Source organism: Halichoeres trimaculatus, unplaced genomic scaffold, assembly GCF_033239565.1.
Source record: "Halichoeres trimaculatus isolate MK-OKI-2021-1 unplaced genomic scaffold, fHalTri1.1 fHalTri1_scaffold_3, whole genome shotgun sequence".
Lineage (NCBI taxonomy): Eukaryota > Metazoa > Chordata > Actinopteri > Labriformes > Labridae > Halichoeres > Halichoeres trimaculatus.
Window position 1 is genome coordinate 12,928,956 of NW_027437181.1, and position 26,289 is coordinate 12,955,244.

At 39.0% G+C, this 26,289-nt stretch overlaps 3 protein-coding genes across 5 annotated transcripts; 2 read left to right on the top strand and 1 right to left on the bottom strand.

The window, feature by feature from the left end:
- Positions 1–5,499: 5,499 nt before the first annotated feature.
- On the bottom strand, positions 5,500–14,615 carry LOC141787364 (coiled-coil domain-containing protein 81-like). The gene is made up of 16 exons (XM_074665650.1): positions 14,491–14,615; positions 14,332–14,393; positions 14,009–14,162; positions 13,694–13,878; positions 13,541–13,615; positions 13,272–13,443; positions 12,346–12,460; positions 11,014–11,107; positions 10,565–10,711; positions 9,882–9,983; positions 9,610–9,779; positions 9,447–9,525; positions 7,398–7,508; positions 6,730–6,839; positions 6,483–6,608; positions 5,500–6,150 (listed from the first exon to the last, which is right to left on the bottom strand). Exons 1-16 carry the CDS (start codon positions 14,564–14,566, stop codon positions 6,012–6,014), a joined length of 1,917 nt encoding a protein of 638 aa, XP_074521751.1. The 5' UTR covers positions 14,567–14,615; the 3' UTR covers positions 5,500–6,011.
- A 74-nt stretch (positions 14,616–14,689) lies between these two features.
- Positions 14,690–20,133, top strand: LOC141787365 (interleukin-18 receptor 1-like). 3 transcript variants are annotated; one of them, XM_074665651.1, is made up of 11 exons: positions 14,690–14,869; positions 15,158–15,271; positions 16,136–16,391; positions 16,584–16,770; positions 16,883–17,027; positions 17,119–17,181; positions 17,267–17,390; positions 17,480–17,625; positions 18,112–18,258; positions 18,399–18,548; positions 18,655–20,133. In XM_074665651.1, exons 1-11 carry the CDS (start codon positions 14,758–14,760, stop codon positions 18,951–18,953), a joined length of 1,743 nt encoding a protein of 580 aa, XP_074521752.1. In that variant the 5' UTR covers positions 14,690–14,757; the 3' UTR covers positions 18,954–20,133. The 3 variants fall into 3 exon arrangements, with proteins under 3 accessions (XP_074521752.1, XP_074521754.1, XP_074521753.1); XM_074665653.1 differs by having other exon boundaries at positions 14,690–15,271; XM_074665652.1 differs by lacking the exon at positions 18,112–18,258.
- Positions 20,134–20,799: 666 nt separating this feature from the next.
- On the top strand, positions 20,800–26,117 carry LOC141788045 (X-linked interleukin-1 receptor accessory protein-like 2). Its single transcript, XM_074666863.1, has 10 exons — positions 20,800–21,319; positions 22,336–22,585; positions 23,102–23,297; positions 23,441–23,585; positions 23,662–23,727; positions 23,812–23,947; positions 24,392–24,522; positions 24,683–24,826; positions 25,005–25,157; positions 25,235–26,117. Exons 1-10 carry the CDS (start codon positions 21,163–21,165, stop codon positions 25,576–25,578), a joined length of 1,722 nt encoding a protein of 573 aa, XP_074522964.1. The 5' UTR covers positions 20,800–21,162; the 3' UTR covers positions 25,579–26,117.
- Positions 26,118–26,289: the final 172 nt, after the last annotated feature.

Genomic DNA, 26,289 nt, shown 5'->3' on the forward strand with positions numbered 1-26,289 from the left:
GAAATCAGTCCCATAAGGTTTTGCATTCAAAGCTATGATGGAATATGTAGTTTGATTCAGTGGCAGAGCATTGAGTTAAAGTTGAGTTTTTGCTCCAAGTGTTAAAAAAGTCATTTTCTGAGGCACAGTTTCCAGGTCTAGAGCTGCTGTTAATGCTACCACATGATCTCTGTCAACTCTTTCAACTTTTTGCTGTGTAAAATTCCATTTAATAAAATAAAACAAAAGGTCAGTGCAACTGCTGTTGAACAACTTTCATAACTAGGCAACAGTAAGCCGCCGTGGGGAGTGTTTTGGATTGAGGTTGCGGGTGCTGCACTGATCAGCACTAAAGTCAACGGCTCCTATCCTCTTGGTAAAGCAGAGGCCTTAACTCATCTTAACATTAAAAAAAAAAAAGAAATCTTCTCTCACAATAAAGTTAACAACTTCAAATGGCAGATATTGACGGCAGCTTTTTGAGAAATGAAAAGCTGGGTGTTATCAAAGGCCTGATATGTGTCCTTTTTTAATAGCTGCTGACAGTCTTTGACATCAAGTCATAAACTTTATTGAAAGTACTGACTTTTTTGGCTTCATTTTTGCATTTTTAGTTGAGCAGCCCCTTTTCTTACTCTTGCTCTTAATACACATGAGAACATGTGTACACAGGATGTAGCATTCAGTTTTGAGCAATACTTACAACAACGGGTCATTGATTTCTTACAGAGACAAAATAAGGCCTCTCACTGTTTGACATAACTGACACTGAATTTTTTCTTTCGCTCTGCAGCACATACTCTGTAGCATGCTAGCTATTAAGGTAGTTGTTAGAAAATTGATTACATGTGTGATGTGCCACTGCCTCTATCCTGTAAAATGTTAATCTTCAAGAAGATGGATAAAACACCGGGGCTAAGCTGTTTGTGATTATGTCCGTTTCAAACCACATGCAACAGTTATTTTGCAGTGGTCTGTTAAAACTTGAGAGTCTATCAATAAAATGAAGAGTGAGGTTAAGTTAGCTCTGCTTGGTAGATGACTGGCAGGACATAACCAGGATTCACTAACAACATGTCTTAGAACACCAGGCTGCCAGCTGCGCTACAGATAAACGTCTACTTAACTACTTACAAATTAACAGTTTAAAATTGTTGTCACATTAGTTTACAGATACATCGGCGCAACAGGCTGCAGATGTCGCTACATATAGCCGGCTGCTACGTTTGCTCGATGTCACCTTTCAAACTGTATCGCTGTGTAAACACACGCCTTGCTAAAAGTAATTTACAACTGTGTGAGGGAGACTCCAGGCCACAAGGTGGCAAGGGAGTGCAAATAAAACATATCCTCCTCATAACATCTTTAAACAATTCAACTTCCTAAAAGTTACCCAAGTGTACTGATGAAACAAGTTATTTGCTATGAAATATCTTCTCAAAGTAACTTGATAATATAGGTTTTGTTGTACTGAGCAAGTAAGTATACCATAGATATTAATGTTTTCTCTCTATTTTAGGGTCAGTTGGTTTACAATCATTTTAAATTTCATTTTTACAGTGCAGTAGATTGCTAAATTGTTTTTAAAGCAACTCTTTTGTGCAACATCAGATTATTTTAAGAGACAAACTGACCACATCTTTCACCCGGGTACAAAACTTTAGCATCAACTTCCCTACACTATTTTAGAGCAATTGACGGTTGATAATTTTCCCTTAAACTGCGGGTCCTACTTACTCTGTTTTCATATCCATAGCTTGATATAACTGTGCCTACACTGGCTATATTCTCTTCCACATTAACCCATGTTCAGAGGGAGCAGTGTGGTTGTTGATACCATAACAATGAGCTGAAAAACACTGAAACTTGGAGCTGGGTTAACCGCAGAGTAAATCTCCCAAAGAGAGATTTTAACATGTACCTTGAATCAGGCATCACTGACTTGCATCTTGACTTACTTATTTTACATTTTCCTTCCATCTTGACCCAAAGAGTGACATAGTTTTAAGGATAACTGTGTTTGAATTCCATGAATATGCAAGGACCATTTGTTCTGGCTCATTTCATTTGAACTCCAGCCACCCTGCATACATAACAAGTTTTTGACACACTGTGTCATTCCCCATTAGTGTCTTCTAGAGAGTAAACAGCTGGTCATGTGCTGCTTGTCACTTAACGTCACGGCCCACTCGCTCTCACATTGTGTGTGTTATGATGGTGGTTGTACTCTGGTCATTGTGGGATGGCGTGTTGGCCGGGTGAGAACATCTGGATGAGAAACACTGAAAAAAATAGTATGATTACCAATTAGTTCTACTGGCCTGGGAAAGTGGGAACACAAACAAAAGAAAGTTTTAGCAAAGAGATGGAGACCCTGAGGGGAGAAGAGGGTGTGCACTTTGTTTCACAAGTTTTCTTCACTTCAACCTTTTCACAGAATTTCTCCAGAGGAAATATTTCACATTTCAAACAAATACATGAAACCACTTTTTTGCTTTTGTGGAGGAATTTAGCTCAACCTCATTTAACCCCCTCCGCTGGCCACTAGTCATCATATGCATGACAAACAGCATTAAGTATGTTGTCGGTCCCCTGCTGTGTGCTTCTCAGGGGAGCAGAGATGCCCCACGAGGCCGTCCTCCACCCTAATGTTAACCAAACAAAGCACTCCAGTGACTCAGCATGGACGTTACCACATCAGTGAACATATTAAGAGACAGACGAGTCCATGCACAGCTATTATTATGATTTAGTCACTAAACCCTTTACACTCTTAAATCCTCAGTGTTTGACTCAACTTCAGCTGCAGGAAACAACCCAGACTTCAAATAACTGCGGCAAGAAATATGATTACTGAAAGGGTATTAAGAGCTTTTGTTATATTCAAACTAATAGCTGTGGGTGTGTTTATATTCCATTAGGAAGGAAGCCGTAATGTAAGCATGTATTAATGTTCATAATCACTCTCAGCTCTTCAGGGTCAATCTCTCATAACCTCACACTGACATTTTGCAGTACTGTGACATTAAAAGAAGAGAAATCAAAGTGTTTTTAGTTGACTAACAGAATGCACCACTTTGCAGGAGACGGGTGTGTCATACACAGAAACGTACAAACACTGGAGGCAAAGGAAAAGAAATGACTCTGTATTGTTGTATTGATAGTAATGTCACTTTTAAAAAATGTCTTACTCACAGTTTGGCTCAAAAACTTTGGTTTGCATGAATATCCCCCAATTGTCTTCTCAGGTTAAAAATACTGGCTTAAAAATATGTGCAACAGCTTATAGTTGCTCTGGTGACGTGCTGCATATGTCTGGCAGAAAAAAAACTGCATATAGTTAAAATAAACATAAACATTCTTTTCATTGTGGGTTTTCCAGCATTTGAAGAAAAATAAAAGAATGTGTTGACTTCACATGGTCTCCAAAACTACTATAGTTTAATCTACTATCTACACAGCCTTTCAATCGCCAATGATCATCTTTTCACGTTTACTGTAAAAAGTTAAGGATCAGAACATTTCATTTTTTGTTTAGTGAAATTGCTGTTCAAACTGGGTCAATATTGTGCATCAGTCTAGTTTATGCATGAAACCACAATCATGAGGAAGACTGCTGACTTGACAGTAATGCAGAGGAACATTGTCAATACGCTCTACAAAGGGGGAAAGCCACAAAAGGTCATTGCTGAAAAGGATTGCTGTTTGCAAAAGCGTATTAATGGAAAGTTGACTGGAAGGGAAAAGTGTGATCGGAAACGATGCACAAGCAACAGAGATGACAGCAACCAGGAGAGGATTGCACACACAAAAAAAAAAAGTTAATTTGAGAACATGTGAGAGCCTCATGAGGAGCGGACTGAGGCTGGTATCAGTGAGTCAAGAGAATCACACAGATGTCTACAGGAATGGGAAAGCCACTCCCAAACTACAGAATACCAGAATTATCTTACTTTGGCCAAGAAAAATAATACATAAAGAAATAAAAGAAACGATCCACCTTACTGGTTCAATTTCCTCGACTTAGATGCAAGTATGTATGTTTTGCACACCATCTCGGAATCAAGGTTAAGGAATCTGAAAGAAAGAGGGGGGACACAGAATCCATGATGTCTTAAGTCCAGTGTGAAACTTCTGCACTCTGGGATGTTATCAGCAACTGTCAGCCTACTGCCGACAGTTGCAGATGACATCAAGTCCAAAGTCAGCACAGCTGTTCACAAGGTGATCCGAGAGCGCTTCATGTTTCCATCTGCTCACAAGCTTTAAAGAGATGATTTCTGTTTCCAGCATAATTTTGCATCTGCCCAAAGCGCCAAAACTACCAATAAAACATGTATGGACTATGATACTACTGTGCTTGATTGATCGGCCACCTGACATAACTTTAATGTCACAGAATCTGTGGAGTATTTGTCAAGAATAAGATGGAATAGACCAATTAAACGCCACTATTAAAGCAACCTGGGTTTCAGTGATTTCTAGTTTTGCTCCCATCACAATTATTAGGGTCAAGTCCCATGCATTACAAGGGATTAAAAATAACTGGGTTGCAATGCGACCCAAATGGCTGTACATGTGAGAACAATGTCTTCAGGATCGTTAATATATTTTTCCTGAGAATGAATTTATGCGAGATCTGATACCGTATACTGTATAGTATAGAGCCACACACACACAATCTATGGTCCATACACACGACCTATATGCCGTTAGTAAATCAATCAGCCGGGGTGTGTGGGGTAGTTAATCGTGCATCTGTTTCAGTACAAAGCCCTTCAGAAAGCCTTCATGAGCTCATTAGGGGAGTTCAGACTTCACAGAGAGCCGGGACCACTGCCAGAATACAGTCATGATCCTGAAACACATTTGTCATCTACAGAAACTCCCCAACGCATGAACCCATCCTCACATATCTAAGTCACATACCTGCTTTCATCCGCATCTTGTTTTATTTTTCCTTACTCTTCTCTTTGCTCCAGTGTTTCAACCTCTAATGATGGATGAAGAAACCCAAAGTCATTTATATTGGTTTGTGTTTCTGTTGCTTCTTTCCTCACAAGCATGGGGCCCGGTTGAGGCCCTCCTTCTTTTCATCTCCCTTTGTTATGTACGTCTCTATATGCATTATAGCATGGACAGCTTCCCTCATTTCTTGCCAGGGTCAGATGCAGGACAGCCATGCTTTTAATAAATTTCACTGCTAAGGATGGACCAACACATACCATTGCCTCTCACTGTCACTGAGCCACTCTGTTAAACACAGCAGAAATCCCCTGTGTCTGTAACTTTTACACTTTAAGACATATTTTCCAGTCTGACAAACTTCCTCAATTAAAATTAAAATAAACTGAGTGAACCTTGATTATGAAAATTAGCTTTAACCTCCAAGTTCAAGCTAATTTATTCAGCCCTATTATAGCTTTATTGGCCATTGTAAAAACCAAAAATATAAATTCACAAACTAAAAAGCAAGAAAATAAAGAATCAAACAATAACATCAAACAACAGTTGTGTGGTTTCTCTTGAGGAATGAGTGAGACATTCATACTTTGAACAAATGTAGTTTAGACTTTCAGTGTGAACAAATTGTTCACTGGCTATGTCAAACTCAAATATTTGTCAGGGATTATGAGGGATCACTAGACAGTTAATGGGTAACTACCTTTTTCTCAAGTTGTTGGTCGATACAAGGGGGGTGTGGTTTGTTCCAGTTTCTAAAGATAGCTGATTGTAAGATTGTAAGATTTACGAATGGGTAGCTTTAAGTCAGAGAGTAGAACATGATCATTTTATTACTATGCTATGTGTGAGAATATTACATGACATTCTAAGACAAAAACTATTATTTAAAGGAAAACAACACGACAAACATTAACTACTAATCAGCTGAAGGGACACAGATTAGTCTGAATTCACATTCTTCACAATCTCACACCCAACTTTGCTGCTTTTACCAGATTATAAATTCAGGTGTTGGGGTCTTGTATAGAATGTGAGTGCTGATAATCTCCTGTGGGCTACACTCTTCATCAGATCATGAACTGAGAGCCAGAGAGGTAATAAGAGTCTTTCCAGATGTTGCTCTCTCCACAATTTGTCGTCCTCCTCTTACACTGGCAGCAGCGTCTGTACTGTGACAGCTTATCTACCAGGAGCTCACCAGCAGACCTGATGATGGGGAGACAGAGTAAAGCTTGGATGATCCAGGTCAAGATTGATCTTGCAGCTCAGGCAGTAATGAGGTTTTGATAGGCAGTTAAATCCAAAAACAAACCCATGAGTAAAATGTTAATTAGCTTTCAAAAGTTCTGTGTGTTCTTTTTCATGAGTCAGAGCAGCTATTTAGGTACTCCATAAATCCAGTTCTGCAAAATTTACTGTGATTTTCTTTGGCCCATGCTCCACCAAAGCTTGTGAACATTGGGAGGCAGTTTTTCAGTAATCTAGCTGATGATCTTACAAACAAACGACTCTGAGAACTAAGATTTATATATACAGACCTCAGGAAGCACCGCTCCTCCTCTTCTTTTTCCTGTTTGAGCTTCACACAGCGGCTCCACTCATCCTCGAGGGATTTATTAATGTCCCGCTGCTTCTCAAAACGATTAATACGACTCAAAATCAACCTGGACAAGACAAAAAAAACAGTGATTCAAACAACCCAAGTTTCTACAGAGAGAAATTTTGGACCAAGTCTGCAGCATCATCAATTAGTCCCCCCCCCCCCCCCACCCTCACTCTACGCACTCCATTTTGTTGTTTTTGAGCATTTCTTTTTCCCTCTCAAGTTGTTCTTGGCGTTTGTGCTGTTCCTCTGTTTTCCTCTGTGTGGCAGTGCTGAGATTAACCTGAAAGAGCTGCATTAAAACAGAATAACATTACATTAACTTCACTGTGTGGTAAACAAAAATATATTTATCCACCAGAAACACATAGGTGAGAAGTAATAACAAATCTGAGCAGGGAAATCGCTGCCTTTTTACCTCCTCTGCACTTATCTATGTTGTGGATTGAACACCTTATGTAGGCATTTGATTTTGTGTTTATGTTGATTACAACCCTGTGCATGTGTTTGTTTTGGGAGATAAAAAAAACAGACTGATTTTTTAAATAAGTGCTACCTGACCTTTCCTTTATAGTCCTTCAAACAATAAAATATCACAACACTAAATACATAGTAGTTCTGACCTCCGGAGGGGATGCCTCTGCATGATTGAACGTTTCGCCCCTGCTCTTTTTTGTATAATGTTTCAAGTGTTTAAACTCCATCCTAAATTAGGAATCTGAGTCCTGCTTTTACAGCTTACAAACAAAAACAATACAGAGAGTAAAAATATGAGAGGAATTACACAACTCTGGTTTCAGTTTTTTTCTGACACTCAGGAGGTTAACAGTGAAAAGCAAACAGAGATGACCTTCTGCGCCCTCTCTCTGCTCTCAGTGTTGCCAGCGGCTGTTTCACAGCGAGGGAACCCTGAGCCGTCAGCCTGGCACTGTGGAGGGTCTGTGATCCTTTTATCTCCCACCTTAAAGACAATTCAGGAGTTATTTCAGCCACAAAAAGGTCTGTTTCACAAACTGTGGCAAAATGTTTGTAAACTATAGCAACTTGATCACATGCAGTTTACAAAAAAATGAATGAAATACTGACAGGGCTGATGGATGAGAAAAGTGGCCTGGAGACCAGAGCACAGAAACCATGAAATGGATGACGTCACATACAAAGCAGTATAAATAAAAACATGTGTCAAACATTTCCAAACACGTTCCAAGTGTGTCTGGGTTTGGTATGCAGAGTTTCACAGTGTGGGGGGCCTGACAGAAAAAGCTTGATTAGACTGACTTAATCACAAACTGTGACCTGAGTGTTACAGCAGTGCTCCATCCTCAGATCCGTGAATAGTTCATGTACAGAGTCAGCAATCTGGAGATGTTTGTAAAAGTAAGAATTTTAAAGACCTAAAGAGTAAGCAGTGGAAAATAATGAGTCCCCCGGGGTCAATGTGGAGCAGAACAAAACCTATTACACACAAAAGGTAAAACTCATAAATGATTTGCTGCTTCATTTCCCGTCACTGATCTCTAAAATACTGAGAAGTTCTGGGAACAAATTTTACACTAACTGAAGAGAATGGGCTGTAATTTGCAGCGGAGAGTTACACCTGCACAAATGAATCATGGCTCTCTTCCTTAAAGAGCGACTTCATGGTTTAAGCATTTAACCCATTCAGGCCTAAGACCAGGGATGCACGATACATCAGTATCAATATCAGTATCCGCAGATGTGTTTTAGTAGGCCAATATATACTCATTAGCTGCCTGACTTTTTCAGAGCATCTTGAACGATCTTTCAAGACCTAAATTATATTGTTTTCTATGACTATGTAAACACCAAAACCACGTAAAAAGAGTGGACCCTCTTCTTTTACGTCTCTCTTCCTGTTTTTGATCCAAGAAACAGACAAAACATACTTTTTTTTGATCACGTTCATCTCAGGCGCTCCATCCTTTGATCCTCTCCATAGTCGCCTCTTCTCATGATTACTTTCACTCTCACTCTTTCTCTCTGATCTCTCTGACACATCATTTCAGATTGTTTTTACCAATATTGATATCGGTATACAGCGGCTATCAGCCATAACAGCAATAGTTAGCAATATAGAAGTTTTCATATTGGTGCACCCCTACTTAAAACGCCTGCAAAAAAATGCCCTAAAAAACCTCAGCCTGGATTGTCACAACTCCCAAAAACCTGGAGGTTTTCTCAAAAAATAAAAATAAAAAAAAAGCAGAATTGTCACAAAAAAATTGGGCTTTAATGTTTTAATCTTTCTTTGCCACATGTGTATTTCAGCCAATCACAGCACATTTTATTAGTGTTTTGAAAATAATGGTACCATCTGACCTGAACAACACGTCACATTGAGCCTTAAAGGGATAAACAGGCAAATGTTGCTGGTCTAAATGGGTTAAATCCTGCAACACTATCCACACTCAAAATGATTAGTTTTTCATTAAAAAGTTTTAATCAATGAGTCTGGACTGGAGAAAATGCTGACAGACTAGTTTAAAAACTAATTTGTTAATCTGGTGGCATAGTTGAGAGGCAGACAGTTTGTCTCACTTTCCTAAAGGCCAGATACAAATTGTGCTTGTAGATTCAGAGAATAAGAATTAAGAAGTACCTAACTTGGCATCCTATGCCAACTGATTTTATGCTGGACACAAAATGTAGTCCTCACAAATGAGATAAAAACAATTGATAGCAGCTTATAGGGTTTGTTTTTTTTCCTCCATGATGTCCTGACACTGACGTGTGATGTACTGACAGGATGGGAGGTAACCATACTCTACTGACCTACAGCTCTGCAAACAATCTGAACAGAATACACAGCGTAAGTAGCACTTTTGGAATGCCATAATCTACAATAAGATAGAAGATATGACGTATGAAAACTTCTTGCCTGAGTGTCCAGAGCCTTCTTGTAATGTGAAGTCCTCTCATATTTCTGTTGAAGTTGCTGCGCTTTCTGCAAAGCTAACCTAAAACAAACACTTGATCATGAAACATCAGTTATCACAGCAGGTTATCGCCCGAATCACATGAGCAGAAAGTAGTAAACTCACTCCTGAACCAGCTGAACCTGGTCTAGGCGCTCCATGAGGAGACGATTCTGCTGGTCTAGAGCTTCGTGCTGTCGACGGCTCTCTATCTGGCTCTGCAGGTCATTCATGTAAAGGTGTTGCTGAATCCTCCTAGCAGGAGTCAGGGGCCGAGTCGGGAACACGAATGAAGTCTGAAATCAGGATGATACATTTTTAAACCCCAAGGTTAGAGTAAAGATGCAGCTGTAGCTGAAATCTTGAGCATTATAATATTATCATACAGTTCTACTTACAGGAAAGATAGGAAATGATGTCTTTTCTTTCTTCTCTTCATTCATTTTCAGATTGAAAGTTGCAACCTGTTTGGCATGCTCTCGTTGCTCATTTAACTTTCTCTGCAGATTGAACACATACTGTCATTATTTACATTGACAAAGAAAAGACCCCCAGAGCACCAAGTTTCATAAAGCACATAAACTTTTTTACAGTCCAGTTTTAAGATGAAACAACACTGGCAAAAACAACATGCAGGGGACTTTTAGTTGTTCAGTTCTGAAAGTTAATAACCCACATGTGCTGCAGTTCCTTCCAAGTGCTGTTAAGAGGACAAAGCTGCTTTCTGAGCGCTCTGACCTTGAACACTCTGGATCCACCCTTCATTTCTCAGCTGTTAAAAACTTTATTTTTATTTCACAAGATTTTATTGCCTCTTTCCCTTTGTCTTGACATAATAGTTTGAGTTTTATGCATCTCCTGCTGTAGGGTGTGCAGAACACAGAGTTTCTACATCCTACATTCTGTGTGTTCTCTTCATTTTTTACTTGACCCACAATTAACCTTTCCGTTTGACTTATTTTAAAAGAAATAAGAGTGGGGTTTTGAAAAGTGGAAAGAACACACACAATACATATAGGCTACGCGTGTTTTGTAAGGGTTTTTACTTGCCACATCAATGAACACAAACACACACACACACCTGTTCTCCCTCCATGAACTGTTTGTCTCTCTGTTGCTCATGAAGCAGTAAGAGTTTCTCCTGAGCTCTCTCCTCAGCCTCCTGCTGTTTCCTCAGATACACTGGGATGTTTCTCTTGGCTCGTTGCATACACAGGTAGCATAACTCCTATAATAACCACAAGGGAAAAAAAACTGATATAAATAAGACATGAAAATGCTATTTTTGAGAATCAAGTTCTTTTTAGCTTGGCATCTTCCTCCTTGTCACCTAATGTCAGGCTCTACATCCTGGATGATTTGAGTTAAGGTTCATCCTTCATTCTTTCAGACTCCTATTTTCTAAACCACCACCCTGAAGTACAACTTTCCAATCAGTTCACCAAGAAAGTGAGTCCCATATGAGTTTTATAAACAACTATAAAGTCTGACGAGATCTGAACTCTCACACCACCAGTGTGTGTTTCTCACCTGTCCAGCACGGGTGTGGCCTGAGCAGCTGACATCCATTCGAGGTTCCTCCAGTTTTGGGGTGACCTCTAGTGGTGGGATGACAGCAGTGGGCCTGGGAAAGGAAACTGATTCCTTTCACTGTATATCTCGTAGGAGATACAATGAACTTTATGTGTCCAGTTGTGTGTAATATTAACATAACAGCAAATATCTTGATTAAAAAAAACAGAAACTAAATGAGGAAAATTTAACTCAAATAAAGTAAATTAACTCTTAATTCTCTTCATTGTTGATATGAATATGCTTACTTGTCAATTTTGGCAAGTGAGCAGGTCCTGAAGATGATTGTGCACACTCTATTACAAAAGGACTGCTGCAATTCTACCCCATCCTGCCTCACCAAGTTGTCTCTGGACTGTCTACAAGAGGTCCAGAGAGCTGCTGCCAAGCTGTCAACCAGTAGGTCACTTATGTTCTCTGACCAGGGCTTGCGACTCCCATCCTATGGATATATGATCTGCTGTCTCTGTTAACACTTGAACAAACAGCTGAAGGGTCGTATTAAAACTAGTCTAACCTTACTTTGTGTTGTTCAATTTAACTTTTTTTTTTAATTCCATCTTAAAGTTTCCTTACTTTCAGTAAATTTAAAGTTGATTGAAGAACGAAAACTTTTTAAAAGAAAAATACAGTGTGGGTTATTTTGAAAGTGGTCAAATGGGCTCTGTTTGTAGGGGTTTCATAACAAAATTAGGGGCCATAATTTAGTGGTAGTAACGTCATCTTTGGGCCCCTAATTTTGTTACAGCTCCCTGGAATCCAGTTCTCTCCCTTAACATGTGACACCTGAGGGAAGTCTGAGGGATCTTAGAAAGGAAGATAACAAAAAAGAAAGGGGTAAATGTAAAGATTTGTCTCTGGTGGACACTCTGTCCCTTAAAAAGCCTTTTCCATGAAGGTTTTTCCCCACCACACCTAGATTACAGGTGTGTGTTTGTGTGTGTGTTCACTCACTGACAGTACATGTGGGTGATGACAGAAAAAGAATCTGTCCCACAGGTGGTTGTTGCATCATTCATGGAGCAGGCTGCTGCCTCAGGGCAGTAACAAAATAAGACCCCCAGCTGAGCTCTCAGCTCTCACAGACTCATCTACCTGCAAACAGCAGCTCTGTGCCCTGCAATCTGAGCCTCTCCAAAGAGTGAGTGTGTGTGTGTGTGTGTGTGTGTGTGTGTGTGTGTGTGTGTGTGTGTGTGTGTGTGTGTGTGTGTGTGTGTGTGTGTGTGTGTGTGTGTGTGTGTGTGGTGTGTGTGTGTGTGTGTGTGCTTCTTTGTCTTGAGTGTGTAGTACTTGTCTGTGGTCTCTGTTGGGGGTTTTGGATTCAGTTCTTCAGACAGGCTGACAGCTTTCATCTTGGCGGACTGCAGTGGCTGATGGGATTTAGATTCTCTCTGTTGGGGATCTTCTGTAGAGACACACAACACCCTCTATGTTGTGGCGCATTCTTTAGTTATTTCTTTGTTCAACCTTAACCTCCATAACACCTTATTGGGTGTATTTTGATAGCCAGATTCAAATGCCTAGACCCAATACACTCTTGTAAATCACTTAACAAGACTTGAGCAATGAAGGCAAACTGAGTGTGAAAGCTGAGGTTACTTTCTGTTGCCTGAAAACCTTTGCTCCACCTCAACCTGCTGATGCACACAAAATGTAGTCGTAGGATTTCACCTATTCACTTTGCTTCTGAAAGTAAGATGTTAAAATGGAATCTTAGCAGGTAATCTGTTAGCCTGGGATGCAAATACCAAAAGCTTAGTGTGACTTGATGCCAGCATAATGTTAAATGCTATCAGCCTCAACTATAGAACAGTGAACACACTGAGAGAAAGTTCAACATGTAACACTAAAATAACAAAACAATTTTACCTTTCTTTCAAATCTGAGATAAACAAGATTAACTAACCTCAGCTGATCCCTCAAATAAAACGGTTGCAAGTAAGAAATCAAACAAGGAATATCTCTACAAGTGTCCATTAAACAGCTAAAGCAGAGTGATCACTATGCTTGTTAGAGAGTTAACATGATCTTCACCATAGGATAATTAGTACAGCTCTTGCCAAAACTCTGAGCCTGTTCTGCCAGTGAGGAACAAAAGTCTTGTCCTTTGCATACGCTCACTGAAAAGATTTGGATTCGATTCAACATTTAATTTAGCCTCATTAAAGTGCTATCAAACACCAGATTGTCAGCCTTGTGCAAAAACGCTCTTTCACCTCCTGCATTCCTCTGGTCTCGGGCTGGTGACGAGCTACATGCATCTTTGTCACCGGCTTTGTTGTCAGAACGAGAAGAGTGGACGCTTGGCAAAGTGACGGGGTTGGCAGTCTGTGGCCGCAGTAGTCTGGACGGTCCATTGGACAGTAACGACACACTGCTCCCAGGTCTCTGCAGGGGCAAAGTACCAATTATCTGTGTGAATAAGTTACTGTGGACTCATTATATGCAGTAATATACAAATGCTCTTTGACTTGTTTCTACTCACATTATTAAAGGCTAACAGCAGCCGACCAGCCCCATCCATGGCATTTATAAAATCTCTGTTGAACTTCATTCGCACCTTTTGGTGAAAACATGAGAAATAACATTTAGTAAGGAACAATTTCCTATTTCAAACCACTAAATGGTTAAGATCCACCTTGTTATTCTTAAAGGACAAAACTCCAATTCCTTGTAGAGTGAGAAACACATGCTGATTAGTTGCCAAAGCTCTGTAGAGAAGCAGGAGAGTTTCTCTGACACAGCCCTCAACCATGTCTCGACTGAAAGGGGTCTCCTGTGACACAGCTGCAAAGTTTAGTTGCACCACAGGGAGGTGAGATGCTGCAACAGACACCCATACAAAACATTGAGACAATGTATTAACAGCTGGCTTTTTTTCACTTTTTTTTTCTATTCGTGCATAAAAACATGCAGATATCATTTACATTGTTTTTCAGTGGTGTGGGCTCACCTGCTGCCAGTGGCCTGACCTGCTTTAAACCCAAAGACTGTACTAGTTTCCCCGACAGGAGGAAGATGGGTCTCTGGATCATTGTGAATCTGTTTCCTATGTCCAACCTCTGTTGAGAGAAGGTGAAGGTGCCCAGTCCTGCAAGGTGAACCCCCTATTACAACAGATTGTGAGTCAGTCAGTCAAATAGATAGATAGATAGATAGATAGATAGATAGATAGATAGATAGATAGATAGATAGATAGATAGATAGATAGATAGATAGATAGATAGATAGATAGATAGATAGATAGATGGATAGATGGATAGATAGAGGGCTAACCTTCAAGACGGTCAACTGTCGTTTAATGTAGGTAGACACATCACCCCAAATACAGCTGATATCTATGAAAAAATGCATGTACTGTCACGTTTCGCGCATGCGCACTTTTATTACCATTATGCAGAACAGCAGTTACCCCTTGACAAAAAGTTTTCCCACCGTTTTCAGACAGTTGAGAGAGAGCAGGTACAGTCCGCTTGTCCACCTCTGACACCATTCGCAGTAAGTCCATCATCTCTGTTAAATCGTCAGACGAGTCCTGATGATGTCTTGTTTTACACTTGCTTCTCAAAGCCGTCTGTCGTCTTTTCTTCCTTGGCTGCGCTTGCAACAGATCAAGACGAGCGCTCAACAACCACTGTTGCCTCTAGCAATGCACTCAGTGCACGCGCCAACTCGGGTACTGCCTCTGTCTCTGCGCGTGACATGAAACCACAACAAAGCGGGCTGGAAGTGTTTGGAAACTTATCCTTTAAACTTTCTCCAGATGTTGGATTGCAAGTTCAAGTCACCTGTAACTTTCACTTTAAAACAGACGGTAATTTGAGTAAGAAAAGAAAAGGAAGCTGCTGTTGTCCGTGTTTTTTAAAGAGTACAGAATAAACCAGGCTTGTAATAGCCAACAACATCACGAGTAACACAAAACTGAACGTGCTTATCTCTTTCTCCCAAACGCCATTTAGGAAGTGTTGTGTGTATTAAGTTCACCCAGTGTTTATCTACGTGTCCTACTCTTCCAGTTTCACTTTCGGTTTGTGAGGTCTTTCACGTTGTCGATCAAAGGGGTTATGTCGCCACATGATTTTGTGACTCACCTTTTCACCAGCTAATAAAAGCGTGTGTCCGGGCAAGTCGAGCGATGACTTACCAATTCAATCTGTTGTGAAGTTGTATCAGACTGGAAAAATGCGCCTGCTGGTCTTCTCGACGATATTGACAGGTAAGAAAATGGAATTGACAAAAATATGTGAAAATATCAGAAAGCTCGACTTAATAGTTATCAACAATTAATTTTAGTTATTACTTTTCTATGATGATAATATACAGGATAGTATATAAATAAAGACTTTAATTAATCTGATACACGTATTTTTTATCTGCTTCTTAATATTCATCTTTGTTATTTTGACAGTTTGTACTTTTGGTTTAATATTATACAAACGATTAGTTTAATCTTTATTTGGGAAACACTGTTTAATTTTAACAGCAGTTCTCAACAGAAATGGGTCCCTTGTTAATTTTGGATTTTTGGTGATTTTTTTTTCAAAGGGTGTTAATAGGTCTCTCCATCACAGAGAGGTAAAATGATTCCCATAAAAACCCTAAAAGAAAATAACTTGTGTGCCAGAACTTCTTCAATTTATTATTCATCATCCTAAGACTCATTACATCCATTCTTGATGTTGTAGGAGACACTGACATGACTTTATTTAATCAAACTGGGTCAACCTTTTCCAACCACTGCAAAAAGACTCTTAAAGCTTGCTGCATCACTTTTGTATTTACCATTCTTCCATGTTCACTGCCATAGTTTAATGTTACAGGGAGTTTAAACTGAGTTTAAACAAGGAGTAAAATACTTCTATTGTATTATTCAGTTTTACGTATAACTGGCCACAAGTGTAGGTTGTGAAACTTTTTGTGGTTAATGTACATGACAAACAGTATGATGGGTAATAAATACTTCCTCTGAAAAATGGCAGTAATCCTTTGACACAGCAGTCACAAGATCAAGAGACAGAAAATGGGATACAGTCATTATGATTCATAAAAATGAACATGCTTCTGTGATGCTCTTTCACAGGTGTGCTGTCATGGAGACCCAGAGAGGTCCACATCAAGGCAGGTGAGATGGTGGCGCTGCAATGCCCTTACTACAGAGGGCTCAGTCAGAGCAGGGATGAACTGATCTGGACCAATCACACTGGACAGGAGCTGGATCTGAGCAGCAACATGTCCTCAGCTGAACAGAGTCAGATGGGAGTTCTGATTCATGGGAGAAGCCTTGTGATACTGAGTGTTTCTGTTGACCACCAGGGAAATTACTCATGCTCTTTTGGGTAAAGTATAAACATTCCTCAGCTTGTTAACAGCATTCCTCTGTTGGCAAATCATAAATCAGTCTTGATGGCAAACAAGAAGAGAATAATATTTGTACTTTGGAGACTTACCCTCAAAAGCATCTCTCCTCTTGAATGTAATGGCACCACAACTAAACAAAAGTTTCTCTTTACTTTGTGATGAAATGTCAGAACTCCCAGCAGACAGACCTGGTTCAGTCTGAGAGTTTACACAACGCAGAGCAGAGAGTATGAAGAGAGGACCACATACTCTACAACTTGTTACTCACAAGAGTCCTGCATGTTGTACTGCCCAGATGTTAATATCCCTGATAACGACACACCAAATATCACCAGTAATGGCATCATCTGGTACAAGGTATTGAACACCTTTTTTTTTTAGTGTGAGATGTTAGAGGATTTATCATGCTCTCTTTAAAAAAAAATATTTGTCACTCAATAAACTCTTAAAAAATCTCTTTATTGTGCAGAAAGGAGAGTCATCACCAAAACAGAATTTCTTTCCAAGTGTGGAGGAGGATGACCATGGTGTATACACCTGTACCAGATCTTACCTGTGTCATGATAAAGTCTATAACGTGACTTTTTCAGTGATCCTCGATGTCCAACCAGGCAGTAAGTCATCCTCTTTCTTGATTTGATTCTTTTTTAGGAGAAAGAACTATCTTCTTACTTGTTTGTCACACATTTACTCTTGTTTTTGCAGTTATATCTGGGAAGGCAGAGATACTTTCACCACACAATGATGATGTGATTTATGTAGCTTTGGGTAAGTTTCCCATGTTGTTTTTTTGATACATTTACAAACATGTACTCAGCTATGTATTTCAAATCAAATATGTGTGTTTTCCCAGACACAACAGTGGTGATTGAATGTAAAGCTGTTGTGTACTCTGACTTCGATGATGTGTTTTGGTTGAGTGGAACTTCATTTGTGGAGAGCAACAACAGCTTACCAGTTTTCTACAACTATACACGGTAAACACCTTATGGGATAAGGATGGAAGAGGATAAAAGAGCAGATATTCTTTATCTTTTTTGAATAAAACTTGTTTGTTTCTTAACAGAGAACAAAATGCTGAAGGAACAAAGATGACTGCATCTTTAGTTTTTAGAAAAGTTTCCAAAGAGGATCTTTCCAAAAGTTACACTTGTAAACTGGAGTCTGTTGATCAACCAGCAAGCTTTGTCACCATCACGTTGGCCAAAAAAGGTAAACAAGATGATCTGATATACAGAATCTTTGCTTAACTATTTCAGCTATTGTTTATTATAGGATCCCTAAAACCAGTCAATCCATTATCTGATTATAACTCAGCTCCTTGGGCTGATGGCCAGTATATTGTGTGTTTTATCACCTATAACTTTGTTCACCAACATTTTTTTATTCATTTGTAGAAATCTGTTTAAAGACAAATGGTACACAGCAAACTATTTTCCTGCATACGGCCAATTTCTCCTCAGAAATGTTATAATTGAAACTACGGTAATCTGATAACAAGTAGAAACCAGAAGGCTTCCACCAACCAATATTTTGGCCCATACTTAACAGATTCTCAAATTAGAAGATCTGTTGGTTTCCCTTTTAAATTCAGCTGTCAGCCTTACCCTTGAGAACATATCTTTGAATATGCTCTGTTTACTACATGAGGTATAGATTATCATTTTGGGGGGTTAAGTGCCCGTTTTGTCCCTACAGCATCTCCACTGTCCCTCACCCTGGTCACTGGCATCGTGGCCATGACGGGAATGATAGTTTTTGTAATAGCAGTTGCTTTTGTGAAGTTCAGAAAGGACATACACCTTGTCCTGCAAGGCACTTTTTGTTGCTGTCGCAGCATCCCAGGTGGGGGTCAAACTTCATTTTTTTCATTACACATATTTTCCTCCTGAATTAAATTGTAAATGTAGCCAGCCATGTTGTCTTTACCTGCATCATATGTCAGAGCACTGACATAGAGCTGCTTTTCTCTGTTAACTGCCTAGATGGAAGAAGCCATGATGCCTTTTTGATGTACTACAAGAGTGAAACGGACACAGGACTGACTGTGGAGAACAAAGAGTGGCTGGAGAGCAATTTGAAAGAGAAGGGTTACAGTCTTTGCCCCCAAAATCGTAATGCCCGACCAGGAAAAGGTAAGCTACCAGACTGGTGATGAGAACATCTTACAACAGTTACAAAATATCAAAATAAAATATCAAAGTTGCATGATAAATGAATGTATCATGTTGTTCCTTGCAGATGCAGCAGAGTCTGTGTTAGATTGCATTGCACAGAGTCGGACTGTGGTTCTGATTCCTACAACAACTGTTCCTGGTATTGGGTCCGACCTGCTCAAAGAAATCCATGCATCTCTTGTGAAGCAGCAGACTCGCTTAGTTTTCATCAAAACTGAATCAGGTTCAGTTCCTGAAGCTTTGCAGCCTCTTAGTGAGGCTGGACACTCGGTAATCTGGAGAGACAAACACTCCTCCTTCTGGAAAGAGCTAAGCTGTTATTTAGCTGCTCCACAACATATGACAAGAGAGGGGCTCTTATAAAAAAAAAATGCTCCAGACAGTAACTGCTGAGCTATTCAGAAGAGTCAGAACAATATCACAGATCACAGATTTTAAGTTGTTTTTTTACCTTCTAATTACACTTATTGAGTTGAAGCAGCCATGCTCAAACCACTGTGACCAAACATGAGAAGACTTAGGGGAAAAGTAGTGATGTTTTCACTTAAGTCAGTAGCAACAATAGTGTGCTTATATGCTTCTCCAGTTTAGATTGCATCATTACACTTAAACTTGTATCTATTTATGTATCTTGTGTTAAAATACTTACGTTAACAAGGGATAACTATGTAGTCAGTTGTAACATTTTTCTTCTAATTTATAATGAAGTAGAGGCTGTATTTTCAACTTACCTTTGTCATTGGTGACTCACTGTCTCCGTCAACCCACTGAGGCAAAGGGGCCGTGATAAGCCAGAGAAAGAAACATCAAATATTTACTCAGAGTAAAGAGAATCATGACTGGATTACTTGTCAGCTTAACGTGTGTTTCTCAATTCTTGGTTAAAACTACAAGTGGCTAGAAGACAAGTGACTGTATTCATCACTTTGGGGGGAACACATGGGCCATTGTTTTTTGATTAAATAATTAGGGCACTGTAAATGTGGGTTTGTTGATTTTTTATGCCACCCAGTGGTAGAAAATGATCAAGTGCAGCTTCAAAAGATTGATCTTCCTTCACTTTTCTTCACTCAAGGCTATTACTGGGAACCAAGTTGCACAGTTGTAAATAAAGTGAATGACAATGATGATATGCTTATTGATTATTCAAACAAATAAATAAATATCTGCTTGAGAAAAGGACTATTTTCTTCCTGTTACCTGACCTACTTTTCTAGCAAAAACACCGATTTCATTCAATTTGTCGTATGAGAATGGCACAAAATTACCACATCATAGAAAGGTAATCAAAGAGAGTACATAATCACAGTTTCAGTACTGGCTATGTAATTTGTTAAAAAAGTATTCAACTTCATAAAATTATGTCTATGGTATATACACCTACAGCATGTCATTTGGCCACATGGAGGCAGCAAAGAAATATTGTTTCTCAAAGTGTCAGCAGCAGCCTATTTTCACACCAGGACCTGTTTCTTAAGAAATGTTTGACCATGGATTCCTGTGCTATTACTTCTGTTGACTGTAGCCAACTTTTGAAGGGATTTTTAAGGCATCACATTTATTATTATTATCATTATTATTATTATTATTATTATTATTATTATTATTATTATTATTATTATTATAATTACTAATTTTATTACTATTGTTATTATTATTATTACTATTACAAGTGCTACTCCCAGTCTGTTTATGTCAGTGGTTTGTGTCCCAGACTTCTGTTTAAACTAACACAAACACAGTGACGGCGGATGAGTTGGTTCATAAAGATGTGACTTTGTGGTAAAGTAAACATAAACCATTGGTTTGTCCTAAAGGTCGAGGTTTTTAGTTTCAACATGAGTAAAGTTTCATTTCTGCTGTGGCTTCAGAGAGTGCGTGCCCTAAAATACCCAGAAAAAGAAACTATCGGTTACCGTGTAGTAGCCAGGAAGACTATCTTATCTGTGTGTTGTGGGTAAAAAAAAAACCGACTGCTTCAGCCCAAAGACTCAGGTCCAGACCTTGGCCTTTGAATAAGAAAAAAAAAGTCTATCTCTCTTATCGCACTCCTTTCTGAAAGCGTGTTGATGATCCGTCTACCCTATTTCCTGTTTAAGTGTCTCTATCTGTGACTTTATCTGTAAAAAAAAAAAAAAAAAAAAAAAAAACACTAATCCGTCTGTACCTGATGTCCCTGAAAGTGTACAGAGGGTGAATGAGTGTGCAGAGGATGAATCTATTCTCTAACAGAAAATAAGTTAGTCACTGATCCCTACTTCATATATGAACATGTACAAGGCATGCAGATTTTCCCCGTCTGTTTCCTCGGAGCAGTGCTGTCTTAATGTCAATGCGTTAATCACAAAACCACAAAGGAGTACTTCAGGCTTTGATTCTTTGTCAAACTATAAATTATGCAAGAGAAAATGCAACCGTACTGTCAACAAGAGTGTATCACCGGTACAAACATGAGTACTAATTACAGAAAAGAAATGGTTTCGAGAAGATTCCGTGGGTGTTTACAACCTACAAATAAAATGACGCTCTTCCTTAAGTTTCATATTTCGTCACCCTGTGTCGTTTTGGGGAAATGTCTTACTCTTATTCGCTTGAATCGTCGTTTTGGATTACTTGGCAAGAGGTGATCCCTGACGACGAATCAGCGGTTTGGCACGCGCTGCTGCAGGTCATCATGCCAACCAAAACACTTCTGCTCTCTGTGTGTTTGCTCCGCACGATATTAGCTGGTAAGAAAACTGTCACTGTGTCGTTAAACTAAAAGTGTTTCTTTTCATCTGATTTTATGTTTTATCATGGAATATCATATGAGTCAGACGTTAGGGGAACAGGTTTACTGTTACTGCAAATAATCAGTGACGGTAAAAGCACTGGTATTATATTACACAAATGTTACTTAAGTAAAAGAACTGATGACTTGGAGCTATTCATTTTATGACACCATATTGACATTTTGCAAGATGTTGTAATCCTTGCATTGTTAAGTATTTTGGCTCAACCTTGAAAGTAACTGACTATCTTTTTATACATGGAGTAAGATAATTTACATCTAAATGATAAGAAATAAGAAAGCTTAAAATGTGAAACACCTAGTTGTTAAACATTAGAAAGGAAAATAAAAAATTGTGTTTGAAAATTCTTAGTGCTTTGCTGTAAAGTGCAAAATATTACAAATATTACACTAATCAATATTTCACATTTGTGTAATACACAACACTGGCTCATTTCTCCTTACACACAGTGCAGAGGAATTTCCTTGTAAAAGGACAACGACAGTAAAGCCATCTATTTTGGTCGACTTCCCTGTATTGGAGTAATTATTGCTGATACGTGCAAAAGGATCTTCTGTCTTCTAAATCATAAGACCATGTCACACTCAGGATGTGGTCAAAGAAGTGTCATTCCAGCACTGTATCACAGCTAAACCAGAGGTAGCCACTAAACACCAAGTGTTATTTGGAAGTTGGTTTAGGTATATTTATTCTTCAAGGAAGTTTATATATATAGTTGCAAAAATAGTCAAGCAATCCAGCAAGGGACACAATTTTGAGGGTCATTGTTTGCAAATTGCAGAATTGCAGAATCCAGCTGTTAATCATGTTTCCTCACTATTAAGAAGACCGCTGATACTTTGATTATGCAAGCACCCTTATCATTCACATTTCTGTAAGAAACAAGCTATAACTAGCCATCCAAAACTATGTTATAGTTTCTCACATTAACCAAAGCTTTTGATGTGTATTAGCAGGTGCATGTTCCACACCCAAAGACATATGTATTAAGTCTGGTGAGATGGTGGCGCTACATTGTAAATGTTTCAAGGAAGAAACTCAAAGTGGTCCAAAACTGATCTGGACCGACCCTGAGGGCAGAGAGCTGAACAGCAACATGTCCTCAGCAGAGCAGAAGCGGATGGGTGTGCTGCTTTACAGGTGGAGCCTTATTATACTCAATACTACTGTGAACCATCAGGGGAATTACTCATGCTCTCAAAGGTAAAGTTCAGCCTCTTCTACAATAATGTGTTCATTTGCTCTTTCTACATCTGAATGGTACCAACAAAGCGATGAAAATATGACAAAAAATATATATTGATGCGCCTTTTTTAAACCAAGAATCAGTGGCAACTGCTTTGAAATTCCTAAATTTTTTATATTTAACGTGCACTGAGCTCTGGGTAGGAAAGTCTGCAGAAATTTATGATGCTAATTTCATCAACTATGGTCATGTTGGCAGTAATAGAAGGCAAGACATGGTTTGCTTTAGGTCATATTAAATTATAAAAACTTGTCATCATCTCACTCGAAATAGAGATGTATCATTACATAATCTACCAAGCTCCATCCTGTGGTCTGAATATTGTCATTCTGTTTTCCAAATATTCAAGATTGCAGCAGGCACGATGCAGACCCCAGCAGGGCAGTCCACACACAGATCAATAAAGTCTGTTAATATTCTGCTGCCAATTTGGATTCAAATGTGAAAATTATCTTTTTTGTCTTTTTTTGAAGGCATGGCAGGACTCCCAGCAGACAGTTCTGGTCCAGTCTGAGAGTTTACACAACAGAAAGCAGAGAGTATGAAGAGAGGACAATGTACTCCAGAACATGTTACACAGAAGAGTCCTGCACGTTGGATTGCCCTGATGTTAACATCCCTGATGCCGACACACCAAATATCACCAGTAATGACATTGTGTGGCACAAGGTATTTAATCAGTAGTATCCAGATGTGTGACTAAGAGATTCTTCTGTCTTGCACTTCTGCCTGCATGGTTTCAATTACTCACATATAATATAACCATTTATTTTTATAACTCTAATTATTTCACTGTCATTCCTATGGCATAGAAAGGAGAGTCAGATCCAAAGAACGGTTTCTTTTCAAGTGTGGAGGAGAAAGACCAAGGTGTCTACACCTGTACCAGACCATACCTGTACCTCAATCAAAAATACAACATGTTCTTCACAGTGGAGCTTGATGTTCAACCACATGGTAAAAATTGGTTCATATTTGTCACATCTCCTGTTTCTCCAGAAGTCTCTTTTTGAAGTTTTCTCTTTTTCCACAGAAAAATCTGGGGAAGCTGCTGACATCATTTACCCCCACCACAATGATGTCTTTCATGTCGATTTGGGTGAGTTTTAAGTTCCACTCTTACTAGCGTTTACCTTTTTCTTGGTGACTAATCTTATATCTTCTGTTTCACTTTTTTTTCCAGACTCAACGGTTGTGATTCCTTGCAAAGCTGTTGTGTTTTCACCCTTTGATTCCCTGGTCTGGTTGAGTGGAAAATTACTGTACACCAATGAAAGCTTGCGAGTTTTCTACAATGTGACAACTATTTCTGCATCAAGGTGAAACAGTTCAAGTATCTTTTCTGATACAGTGTTTTATTTTTCTTGGTGCTGTGAATCATGTCATAGGGCAGTTGACTCTAGCCCTTCCAGTGCAAAGAAGTTGGAAATACCTTAGAGATACCTTGGAGATAAAAAAAGAGATTTGATATGTTTCAGGTTACTCACAGAAAGCAAAACTAAAAAGATCAGCAATGAAAAACTGCTCTTGAGAAATAAGCTAAATACGCTAAAAAAAAGACCACAAAATCTAATCATAAAGGAATCACGTAGACGAAAAAGGAACACTGACATAAAGCCCAATAAATAAATAAATGAATAAAGGGAAAAGGGTGAATTTCAATTTTTGAATTTGCCATCATATTTCTTCTAAGTTCACCCCTCTTGAAATTCAGACTGAGAACTTCTGACCACAATCATAAATCTATTTTTACATTTTTTCAGAGGAATGAACATTACAGCATCACTTGTCATCAAAAAAGTAACTGAAGCGGATTTATCTAAAAACTATTCCTGTAAACTGGAGTCTGTTGAACAACTATCAAGTGTTGTCAACATCACCCTGGCCCAAAAAGGTAAACAAGATGGACAGATGTTTCTCATGTGTGTGCAGTGGTTTTCTGTTATAGAGCTGCAGTAACATCAAGTTTTTTTTAAGCAGCTTCTATTTTTAAATTCATGTTCACACTACTGCAGAGTTTTGAAATTGCTCTGATTTCCTCTGTTTCACTTCAGCTCGTCCCTCTTACGTTTCACTGGCTGTTGGCGTTGTCTGCACTGCGGTGGTGATGGTTGTGATCTCAGTTGTCTATGTAAAGTTCAAAATTAGCATCACTCTTTTCCTGCGAGACACTCTCGGCTGCCACAGGAACACTTCAGGTATTTATTTTTCCTTTTTGTGTTAAAAATGATTTTTGTTTGTTTGTTGGACCGGGGATTTGTCATTAGTGAGTATATCAGTCACAGGGGATCCCTGTCAACTCAGCCCCTTTGTTGAGAATCCTTGTGTTTTGGACTGTAGAAAAAAAAAGCTGTTTTCTTACTTTTTTCTGCTTAGATGGAAAGAGCTATGATGCCTTTTTGATGTTTTACAAGAGCGACACAGACACAGGACTAAATGAAGAGGATAGAGAATGGCTGAGGAGTGCTTTGGAGGAGAAATTTGGTTACAGTCTCTGTCTGCAGGATCGTGACATTTTACCAGGAAAGGGTATGTATTTAAAAAATACTGTAAAAAAAAAAATCTTCATGATTAAGTTGTCAATTTGTACTCTTTTGTCCTTTCAGCTGTTGCAGAAGCAGTCTTGGACTGCATAGAGCAGAGCAGCACCGTGGTTCTGGTTCCCACCTCTCCAGATCCTGGTCTTGGATCTGGCCTGCTGAGTGTCATCCACTCAGCCCTTGTTGAAAAAGAGACTCGCTTGGTTTTTATAGAAACTGAGTCGAACAAAGTGTCGAAGTCTGGCTCTGTGCCTGAGGCCCTGCAGCTCCTCAGTAAGGCTGGAGACTGTGTCACCTGGAAAGGCAAACACTCTACGTCGCTCTCATCGTCCTTCTGGAAGCAGCTTCGTTACCACCTACCTGCTCCTCAACACACACCTGGAGTAAATCTTTTACCTCACACAGTCTAGATTACTGAAGTTACTATTACCAAGTCAGTGATAATCTACTTATTCTGTAGCTAGTGTTTTAAAATGTGTGCTACTATTTCTGACATATCTAGTATCAGCACTTACTCTGAATAATGTTGTTGTGAAGCTGGGATGTTGAATTATCTTTATAGCTGTCTGTACTGTAACGTCATGCTGTTTTTTTTGACTGTGCCAGAAATATTGTCATTGTATTTTCTACATGAAAACATGCCATACTGTGATGCCTCTAGGCAGATGTTTAAACTGAACTTGAAAATAAAGTGTTATATTTGATCTGCAAAGCTTTTTAGCCTCTTTGATCTCTTGTTTTGGACAATATGTTATCCTCATCTTCAGTGATACATACCTGCTGTATTGCTGTGTCAGCAGCTTCCAGTTAAAGCCCTCTGGTAAACAAGCTATACACTTCCTCTCCAGCAGATGCACAAAGTCTCTGCACAGCAGTAGCAGTTCATGCTACAAGAAAAGGACACCTCAGTAAATCAAAATACAATCGTAGACTGGACACCAAAATATAAGATGGCAACAAATTTGATTTCTTATTTCTTTACAGCTCCTATGAGATGGAAGTTGACCAAAAAAAACCCATCAGCAAGGCTTATATTATGTATGGATATTCTGTTATTGTATCAATATTCACAGTTAATAAAAGATGTTTCAAAACAACAGGATGAGACTTTCAAAAAATTA